We start from the raw sequence: 10,851 nt of genomic DNA, 5'->3' as shown, positions 1-10,851 counted from the left end.
GCCCAAGACTGCGTCTCTCCTCGTGTACTCGCCAAGACCAACTCAAAACTCTCTTTTTCAGTCAACAGATACGCGCAAATAAATTCATAACATTACCACAGTCTGACTCACCACAGAGTATTATTTACATATATATTTTACATCAATATTTTAGGTGACTGTTGTTTGCCTGTCAACCCTGGTGTACCGTGTGAATTTAAGCTGCTTCCCAGATGGTATTTTGACTATCAATTGAATGAGTGTATACAGTTTGCATATTCAGGTTGTGGAGGAAACAACAATAATTTGGTAACAGAAGAAGCTTGTAGACGACATTGCGGTGAGAATTTTACACATTTGCAACAGTTAATACATGTAAATATCTGGACACGTGCGTGCGTGCGTGCGTGTGCGTGTGCGTGTGCGTGTGCGTGTGCGTGTGCGTGTGCGTGCGTGTGCGTGCGTGTGTGTGTGTGACGCCTGGCTATCTGTGTTGCGTAGACAACGGTTGTGCGGGACCATCGTGTTTAGGAGGAGTATACACACCAGGTAATAAGCTTTAAATTAACGTACTGATCTAACATTTTAAGGAAATATCTGCCTTTTCTGTTTCGTACACAATCCTGTTTTAGTCACAGAGATATCGTTCAGAATAAATGTTTCACACTGGATTAGGTTGTGTTATGATATTCTATTTTTGCTGTAAAATGAATATATTTTGATAATGCCCAGTTAGCTAGTGAGGCTTGCCCAGCTGCGGAATTAGAATAGACAGCATGTATTGTCATTGCTAATTAATTGTGCAAGACGAACGTGAACACGAGTTAATCAAGTTGTCACCCAGCTCCCGACCAGTGCAGTGCAGCTCAGCTCAGCTCCGGTGCAGTGTCAACGTGGCAGCCAACGTATGTCTCACGATAATGCCTGACCAATTCGGCATGTGGGACTGATAGATGCAAAACAACCTGCTGTGGTTCTACGCTGTAAAACCAACTGTATTCAAAGACCGGTGTTTCGCCAGAAAGCATGGTTTGCTGATCTTGGTCTTCTCTCTACACGGACGGTATAGAAGTCGCGTAACATTACGGTCAGTGTCGTGTAATTTGCATTCCCCGAGACCTCTTAGTTTGGAGCTGTAGACCTGATATCACCGTCGACGTTGCTGTGATTAACTGTACTATCGCTGAAACTACGCAATACGAGTTCTGCACTTAGGTAGGGTAGACAATTCCGAGCTGGGCTATTATCATTAATGTTATATTTATTGTGATGTACATTGTTGACCGGTTTGTGATTTATATCACTCCTGTTATTGGTTTATGCTTATTGTATTATTAAATTAGTATTATTGGACATATCCTGACTGTGTGCCTTTGTTTGACCTTTAGTGTTGCGTTCTGGAGTGCGAGATATTGGCGGCCAGGTTCGCGGGAGACTATCTCGTATTCCCGTTCGTAACCAATTGGCGAGCGTGCCAGGATACGACACGAATTGTTATGGTACATTCTAATATATAAATGCTTGAATTGCGTTTGGTGGCCGTACTAATGAATTTAAATTGTACTGAATTTTGTTTGGTTATGTACCATGGGTATGTATTGATCCGTACTGTCGTATTTCTGTAACAGGTCAAACAAAGCATACTGATAATTTGCTTACTATTGAATATATTTGATGAATATTGTGGGTATATAATTGTTCACTCTATTATATTGCGTAAATTTTGGATATTGTTTTGATACCTTTTATTTTAGGGCTAAGGTGCATTCGAGTCTTATTTGCGTAATATTTGTATTGTAAAATATTGTATCTGACACCTCTCCAATCATGACTTCTAGTGTAGAGTTTAATGCTGAAAGTTTTCTGAAATCTGCCAGTGTATGTGTTAAAGATGTAGAGGCATTGCGCAAAGATGAGTTGAAGGCCCTTGGGGAATACCTAGGTATTGGTGAAACACTGTCAGGTATGTTGAAATCTAAGATGGTGCGAGTATTAAGTGAACATTTGCGGTTAGTTGAGGAGGAGGAGGAGGAAGAAGAGGAAGAAAGAGATGTCTCTTGACAGCCAGGTAGTTCTAGCTAAGATAGCATGGGAAAAAGAGAGATTAGAAAGACAAGAAAGGGAAAGGGAAAAGGAGAGACAAGAAAGGGAAAAGGAGAGACAAGAAAGGGAAAAGGAGAGACAAGAAAGGGAAAAGGAGAGACAAGAAAGGGAAAAGGAGAGACAAGAAAGGGAAAAGGAAAGACAAGAAAGGGAAAAGGAAAGAAATTTTGAGTTGGAAAAGATGAGATTAGAGCAGGAACTTAATAGAAGTGGTCCTAGTGGGTCAGAGTTTGGGTTTAGGTATGGTGGTGGTAAAGTTCAGGAATTTGATATGGCTCGGGAAATTAAATTAGTACCGAGATTTCAAGAGCAGGACGTGGATACCTATTTTTTGTCATTTGAGAAAATTGCCAAACGACTTGCATGGCCTGAACGTTATTGGACCTTGTTGTTGCATAGCGTGTTTACTGGAAAAGCTAGCGAAGTATGTTCCACTCTTGATGAGGAGCAGTATTCAGATTATGAGTTTGTGAAAGCTGCAGTTCAGTCAGCCTATGAATTAGTGCCCGAAGCTTATAGACAGAGATTTAGGCATTTGCAGCATACCGGTGGGCAAACATTTGTTGAGTTTGCTAGGGAGAAAGAGCTAGTTTTTGATAAATGGTATAGGTCCCTCCAGGCAGAGAAAGATTTTTGTAGTTTACGGGAGGTAGTGTTGTTGGAGGAATTCAAAGATAGCATTCCCCTAGATATTAAAACCCACCTTGATGAGCATAAAGTGAAAAATATTAGAAATGCAGCTGCTGTGGCCGATGATTATGAATTAACCCATAAGAAGAGTGTAAAGTCCTATTCCCCCAGATGGAATAATTGGCGTTCCCGTGGTGCTAATGGTGCATTGGACGGTGAGGCTAGTGGTGAAAGTACTAAAAGTCAGTCTGTAACACCTAAACCAGCTGAGAACAAGAGAGTGTGGGAAAAACCTCTTTGTTACTATTGTAAGAAGCCAGGGCATGTGAGGGCAGAGTGTTTCAAGTTGAAGAATGAGAGGCAGTGGAGAAAGCCAGTAGCATTTGCCAGGGTTAGAGACCCTGTTAGGAAAGTAGTAGGGAGTTTAGCCATGCCTGGAAAAAGATGTGGAATTCTTGATGTACCTGAAGAGTATAAAAACTTCGTGTCAAAGGGTGAGGTATCCCTTGGTAAGGTTAGTGATAGTAAGCCTGTATTTATACTCAGAGACACTGGGGCAGCTCAGTCTTTAATGTTGGCTGGTGTATTATCTTTAGATAATGTAAATACAGATGCCAGTGTGCTGGTTCAGGGTATTGGAGGTGGTTATGAGTCTGTTCCCTTGTATAATGTCGAGTTGAGGTCTGATTTGGTCACTGGAGATGTGACTGTTGGTGTGGTCAAGTCCTTGCCGATAGAGGGCGTTACTTTTCTGCTGGGTAGTGACCTGGCTGGGGGTAAGGTGAGTGTACTTCCCGTGGTTTCTTGTAAGCCTGTGGTTAATGATAAGACTGAAGAGTTGCTTGAATTATATCCTGGTATATTCCCTGCGTGTGTTGTTACTAGGTCACAAACTAGTAAGGAGAGACAGGATGAGCTGGTGTCAGAGGTAGTGAAGGAAGACTCTGGTGTGTGGTTAGCGGAGACTTTCTTTGGTGATTTGAAGGATGAAAGTGAGATTAAGACTGACTTCAGTCACTCTTCACTAGTAGAGCAGCAAGAAGCAGATTGCACCTTGAAAGAGCTAATGGCGAGTGCATTGAGCGAGAATGAGGCTGAAAATCTTCCGAAGTGTTGTTATATGAAGGATGGTGTTTTAATGAGGAATTGGCGACCTCCCAGTTCCCCAGCTGATGAGGACTGGACGGTAGTGCACCAAATAGTGGTGCCTCACTCTTATCGGCATGAGATACTTAGAATAGCTCATTCTATCCCTGTGGCTGGGCACTTGGGTATAAGAAAGACTGAAGCCAGAATAATGGCACATTTTTACTGGCCCAAATTACATAGAGACGTGGTTGACTACTGCAAAACGTGTCATACTTGTCAGGTTGTAGGAAAACCCCAGCCTGCTATTAAGCCTGCCCCTTTGGTGCCTATCCCAGCATTTGGTGAGCCATTCAGTAAGGTGTTGGTTGATTGTATTGGCCCATTGCCTAGAACCAAGACAGGTTTTCGTTTTATGTTAACAATCATGGATATGGCCACTAGGTATCCTGAGGTAGTGCCTTTGAAAACTATAACTGCTAAGGTAGTGGTGGAGGCATTGGTGCATTTTTTTACAAGGTATAGGCTTCCTAAAGAAATTCAGTCTGACCAAGGGTCAAACTTTATGTCTGGGCTATTTCAGGAGGTTATGAATCAACTGGGGGTGAGTCAGCTTAAATCCTCTGCTTATCATCCTCAGTCTCAGGGAGCATTAGAAAGGTACCATCAAACTTTGAAGAACATGCTCAGATCATACTGTACAGAGTGTCCGGAGGATTGGGATAAGGGAATACCCCTTGTATTGTTTGCTACTAGGGACACTCCCAGTGACTCTACAGGGTTTAGTCCATTTGAACTTGTGTATGGTAATAATGTCAAGGGTCCCCTGAAGCTTCTAAGAGAACAGTTTCTAGTTGCTGAGCCAGAGACCAATATGTTAGATTATATATGCAAGTTTCGAGAACGCCTTTTTAAAGCAGGCGAGACGGCTGCTGAACATCTTAAGGTGTCCCAGAATGTTATGAAGAAGAAGTTTGATAGAAATGCAAAAGCACGCCAGTTTAGCCCAGGTGACAAGGTCTTGGTATTATTACCGTTAGTGGGTGAGCCATTAGCTGCTAAGTTTAGTGGGCCCTATGAGATTAAAAAGAAACTTAGTGAGGTCAATTATTTAATTAGTACCCCTGATCGCCGAAAACGTCAACGAGTTTGTCATATTAACATGATAAAGAAGTATTTTGATTGTAAGGGAGAACCCCATAAGATGATAGGTGTAGTTGGTTCTGGTAATCAGACTTTTGAGTGCGAAGATGATCCTGATCCTGGAGAGTTTGATATGTCACAACTGGATCCACAAACTGCTGTATTATCCAATTCTGAGACCTTATCCAACTTGTCGTCTTTGTTGAGCTATTTACCAGAGCCTCAAAGAGAAAGTTTTTGCGAGTTGATTTTTGAATTTCAACCTTTGTGTTCTGATGAATTGGGTCGTACCACTTTGGCTTGGCATGATGTGGATGTCGGTGAGGCTATCCCCATTAAGCAGGCTCCATACAGACTCAACCCTGATAAGTTGGCCAAGGTGAGGAAGGAGGTTCAGTACATGTTACAGCATGATATAATCGAACCCAGTCAGAGTAGCTGGAGTTCTCCCATTGTTCTCATCCCCAAACCTGATGGGTCTTTGAGATTTTGTATTGATTTCCGTAAGGTAAATGCTTTAACTGTTTCTGACTCTTATCCTCTTCCCAGAATTGAAGATTGCATTGACAAAGTTGGGAAAGCAAAGTACATCAGTAAGGTAGATTTACTTAAAGGTTATTGGCAGGTTCCTCTGACTAATAAGGCCAAAGAAATATCAGCCTTTGTCACGCCTGATGGTTTGTTTCATTGTAAAGTTCTTCCATTTGGCATGAAAAACGCTCCAGCAACCTTCCAGCGCCTAATGGATAGAGTAATACAAGGTGTACCAAATTGTGTTGTGTATATTGATGATGTGGTCATCTATAGTGAAAATTGGGAAAGTCATTTGCTCCATCTCAGAAAATTGTTCGAAAAGCTCACATGGGCCAATTTGGTTGTAAACTTGACCAAAAGTGAGTTTGCTAAAGCTAAGGTGACCTATTTAGGTCATGTCATAGGTCAAGGTAAAGTGTTGCCACGACTGGCCAAGGTTAAAGCCATTGTCAACTTTCCGGCTCCAAAATCAAAACGAGAAATCCTTAGATTTTTGGGCATGTCTGGTTTCTATCGAAAGTTTGTGGCAAACTATAGTGAGGTTGTGGCTCCACTTACCAATTTGCTAAGTACGAAGGTGAAGTTTATTTGGGCAGATGAATGTGAAAAGGCATTCGCAAAGATTAAAGCTGTGTTAATAAGAGAGCCCATTTTGGCTGCTCCAAATTTCAGCAAGTCTTTTAGTTTAGCGATTGATGCTAGTGATATTGGCGTTGGGGGAGTGTTGCTCCAGGAAGATGACTTTGGGGTTGAGAAACCAGTTTGTTATTTTTCAAGAAAATTAAATGTACACCAAAAACGGTAGAAGGAAACTTTGAGCTTGGTATTGTCTCTCCAACATTTTGAGATATATGTGACGAATGGCAATGGTTCTACCACCATTTATACGGATCATAATCCACTTGTGTTTTTGGAAAAATTTAAAACCAAGAGTCATCGTTTATTTCGCTGGAGTTTGATGCTACAACCATACTCTTTGAAAATAGTACATATAGCTGGAAAAGATAATGTATTAGCTGATGCTTTATCACGAGTTTGAGATTTGTTATGTAAAATTGCATTAATAGTTTGGATTTGTAGTTTGAAAAACGCATTTCTTTAGAAAAGCGTTCTTTTTTGTATGGGGGAGATGTTATGATATTCTATTTTTGCTGTAAAATGAATATATTTTGATAATGCCCAGTTAGCTAGTGAGGCTTGCCCAGCTGCGGAATTAGAATAGACAGCATGTATTGTCATTGCTAATTAATATTCTTTTGTTCGTGCTAGTGCAAGACGAACGTGAACACGAGTTAATCAAGTTGTCACCCAGCTCCCGACCAGTGCAGTGCAGCTCAGCTCAGCTCCGGTGCAGTGTCAACGTGGCAGCCAACGTATGTCTCACGATAATGCCTGACCAATTCGGCATATGGGACTGATAGATGCAAAACAACCTGCTGTGGTTCTACGCTGTAAAACCAACTGTATTCAAAGACCGGTGTTTCGCCAGAAAGCATGGTTTGCTGATCTTGGTCTTCTCTCTACACGGACGGTATAGAAGTCGCGTAACATTACGGTCAGTGTCGTGTAATTTGCATTCCCCGAGACCTCTTAGTTTGGAGCTGTAGACCTGATATCACCGTCGACGTTGCTGTGATTAACTGTACTATCGCTGAAACTACGCAATACGAGTTCTGCACTTAGGTAGGGTAGACAATTCCGAGCTGGGCTATTATCATTAATGTTATATTTATTGTGATGTACATTGTTGACCGGTTTGTGATTTATATCACTCCTGTTATTGGTTTATGCTTATTGTATTATTAAATTAGTATTATTGGACATATCCTGACTGTGTGCCTTTGTTTGACCTTTAGTGTTGCGTTCTGGAGTGCGAGATATTGGCGGCCAGGTTCGCGGGAGACTATCTCGTATTCCCGTTCGTAACAGTTGTGAATACACTATAAAGCCATTTATTGTTACTGAGAGTTAAAGCGGGGAGTCCACATCTGCGCATGTGCCAAATGGCCATAGCGTGTCATTGTTTACAAACAATCGTCTACCCATGAGCCCTTGCGTTTTTAGCGTGTGTTTTTATCGTCGCTTGGGCAGGTGACGACATTCCCGCTTTAAAGTACGGCTACGAAGATACTAACTAGTAAACGTCCGTGACTTTGTAGTACAGAGCATTTGGCGAGTTTTTTTTTCTGCAACCCTGTTATTACATGTATTGTATGTGCTACACCTAACCCCCTTCTACATATAATTTGCATCTGAATTTGCATATCATAGTAAAGTACATGTGTTTCAAACAAAAAACACCTGCTTAGCTCATTCAGTAGTGTACCTATACAGCTTGTCAATCTGCCTACCGTTGTTTCAAAATGTCCCATTTTTAAATAGAAAAAAAATCGTGCTACCGCCTTAAATCACGCGAGAACAACCTAGTTCTGAACGACAGTTCTATCATAGTAATTTTTTAAGAACAAAGAAAGTAAAAAAAAAATGGACACCGAAAGAATATATACCTATTAAGCGGGAATAACATTTCCCAGCGAAGCAATGAGTTTTATTGATATTTTACATGTAAACGTGATTTTAATTTAGAGGATTTTTCTTAATAGTCAATTAAAAAACGAGTAACTGGTTAATGGATGTGCATTACAAGAGTCTAGTGGTGTCACGTGATACACATTGTAAACACATTTCAATAAAACCGCCATGTTGATGACGTAATCGGAAGAAAAAATATCATCAATATGCTCTCACAAATGTTTTTAATTTCTACAGAAGGGTTTTGTGAGTTGGACTGTGAATATTACTCGCCGGGAGATGTAGTGAATGAAGACTGTGAAATCTGGTAATGAGTTGTAATTGTATTGTAACAGTAACATAGTTAATACCTCCCGTTTTGTTAATTAAAAGATTGTGAGATTGGTAATATTTTTGTTTTTAATTTCTGATAGCACGTGCAAGGATGGAAGATGGAATTGTATACCAGATCCGGCATGTGGTGAGTACCTATTATTTTGACAAAATCGTTCATATATATATGTACCATGCTGATTCATTTATTCACATTTTCGTTCGTTCTTTCATTCATTAATTCATTCACTGGTGTGTATGCTGAACTATATGAAAACGATTTTATTTACAGACGGAGTCTGCCCCTGTCCGCCCGACTTTGTAGGGGATATGTGCGTGGAATCGTGTGACGTTTGTGTTACAAATGACGAAATGAGCAAAAGTCGGCTTTGCTGTGCTGATCCTAATTGTCCACCGCCTGAATGTCTGTCTGGACAATATCTTGAAGGTATTTCATCATTTGTGAATTGTGAAGTTTTATTACACTTGGTGTATTTTTATCTTTATACATTTTGATAAAATGCTACATGAATTCTGTCGTATGGTCCGCCAAAACACCATCACATGAATGCTCAACTTCTTTATTCGTTCTAAGGTTACTGTGAAACGAATTGTACTTTCTACAGACAATTTGATGTTTATAAAGAAAACTGTGAAATATGGTAAGCCTGTGGCAGATTAAATACATCTATATTTAAATTACACCACTCCCATCAATACATTTAGATGCTCAACTCTTTAGGAGCAGTTAGCGGATTTGTCGGTTTTATTTATTTATTTACTCCAAGTTTCGATAAATGATTTCCATGGTCTAAGAATTAAAGCTGAATTAAGGTAATTTAGACATTCCTAAAGGCAACTGAGAATTCTACCAGAACATCGTATATATTACTTGATTGATATAAACGAATATGGTAGTGCATATGCCGTGCCATGTTTGTTTACGGGATTACCTGACGGTCAATATCGCTAGTGTGCTTTTTTTTACTATTCCGACTATTGAAAACACCGTTTTTCATGCGAGTGACATAACATTTGCAGAAGACGTTGGTAACCGTGTAGGCTGAAAGATTGCATCTTTGTTTTCTGTTGTCTGCCTCTATATTCTAGCTACTGCCAAAATAACTACAAACATGTTACCGAAAATCCGTTGTCGGTAATATGTGCTGCATATTATATCGTACGCGGCAAAAGAAAGGGAACAAGGAGATAACCCATTATACCCGCATTCTTGGGTAATATCATTATTTGTGTATGATGGAGATTCAAATGTTCAAATGTTATTGCTCTTCAAACATTCAATATCACTAATATATGTGTTTTTGTGTGTTATTTTAGCGTGTGTGTAAAAGGTGCTTGGGGCTGCCCACCGGATCCTGACTGTGGTAGGTAAATTTTTTGAGAGTTTTAAATTGCGCATTAGTAAATGTACATAGATGTTAAAGAAAATTGTAATCAAACTAGTGAAAAGGTGCAAAATTGTTTATCGCTATTGAGACCATTGCTATGTGAATTCGTTATTATATTCAATTGTGTTGAACAGCGCATCTAGAAACATAAATATTCAATATGTCGAGATACATGTCATATGAACGATAACACGAAGAAACATGGCATTTTATCTCAACTGTGTGAGATATACGAATGGTTAGTTCCCTTGTACCACGGGAATGCCTTTAAAAATGTTCATTGTTTGTGTGCATGTGATGTTTTCTGAGTCACAAGTTAGTCAAGAATTTCTTTTAAATAGTTGTGTCACCCGGGATTTCCATTAATTTGTGATGATGTGTCTGAAGTGTACTGTGGTCGCGGTGGCGTTGAGTGTCCATTTGGTTACCACTGTGTTATCTATCCTGCTGATGCTTTTGCTGTATGTTGCCCAAATACAGGTTATCCAAGTCTCATCATGAACTCAGTGTTATGCAATGATCGCACATGATTTTACTCACGTATTAGTCAAAAGTCTGTGAATAAAAACAAAACCATTTTTAATTTCACCTGTAGAATGTGAAGACGGTGAATGGACTATCTGGTTCGATAGAGATAACTCAGGAGGTACTGGGGACTGGGAACTGGCATCACTTGCCATCGAGTTGTATGGTGATAAAATGTGCACCGATCCATCGGCGATACAAGTGCAGACCCTTGACGGTATTCCTGCAGGAGATACTGGTGAAATATTCTTGCATTATTCACCAGACATTGGTTTTGTGTGTCGGATGGAAGATCAACCAGATAACACTTGCTTTGTCTATCAAGTGAGATTCTGCTGTCCAGGTAACTAATATTTCTCGATATACATTCTAATTTGTGATTACAGAAGACCATTTAAAATTTACGACATTATCCCATAGCTTGAATGAACCTGATTTGTTATATGGTTTTGCGGCATTGACTCATAAATATGGATGTATTCGATTTATGTTATAAACTAATTCAATGAATTCATAACTAATTGCGAAACATGGTCTCCGTGAAAGTAATTGTATTCCTAATTGTGTATATAACACACGTGATGCGTATTTTAACAGC

At 39.9% G+C, this 10,851-nt stretch overlaps 1 protein-coding gene across 1 annotated transcript; it reads left to right on the top strand.

Moving 5' to 3' along the window:
- Nucleotides 1-2,029: 2,029 nt before the first annotated feature.
- On the top strand, nt 2,030-6,280 carry LOC146739394 (uncharacterized). The gene has a single exon (XM_085502758.1). The coding sequence runs from the start codon at nt 2,030-2,032 to the stop codon at nt 6,278-6,280; it is 4,251 nt and encodes a 1,416-aa protein (XP_085358884.1).
- The last annotated feature ends 4,571 nt before the right edge of the window (nt 6,281-10,851 follow it).

The sequence above is a fragment of the Saccoglossus kowalevskii genome, chromosome 8 (assembly GCF_978046115.1).
Source record: "Saccoglossus kowalevskii chromosome 8, keSacKowa6.1, whole genome shotgun sequence".
Classification (NCBI taxonomy): domain Eukaryota; kingdom Metazoa; phylum Hemichordata; class Enteropneusta; family Harrimaniidae; genus Saccoglossus; species Saccoglossus kowalevskii.
Note: the sequence above shows the minus strand (reverse complement) of the source record. Positions and strands in the feature narration are given on the sequence as shown.

Coding starts and splice junctions, on each gene's coding strand:
- LOC146739394 (XM_085502758.1), top strand. CDS start 2,030: ATGTCTCTTGACAGCCAGGTAGTTCTAGCTAAGATAGCATGGGAAAAA.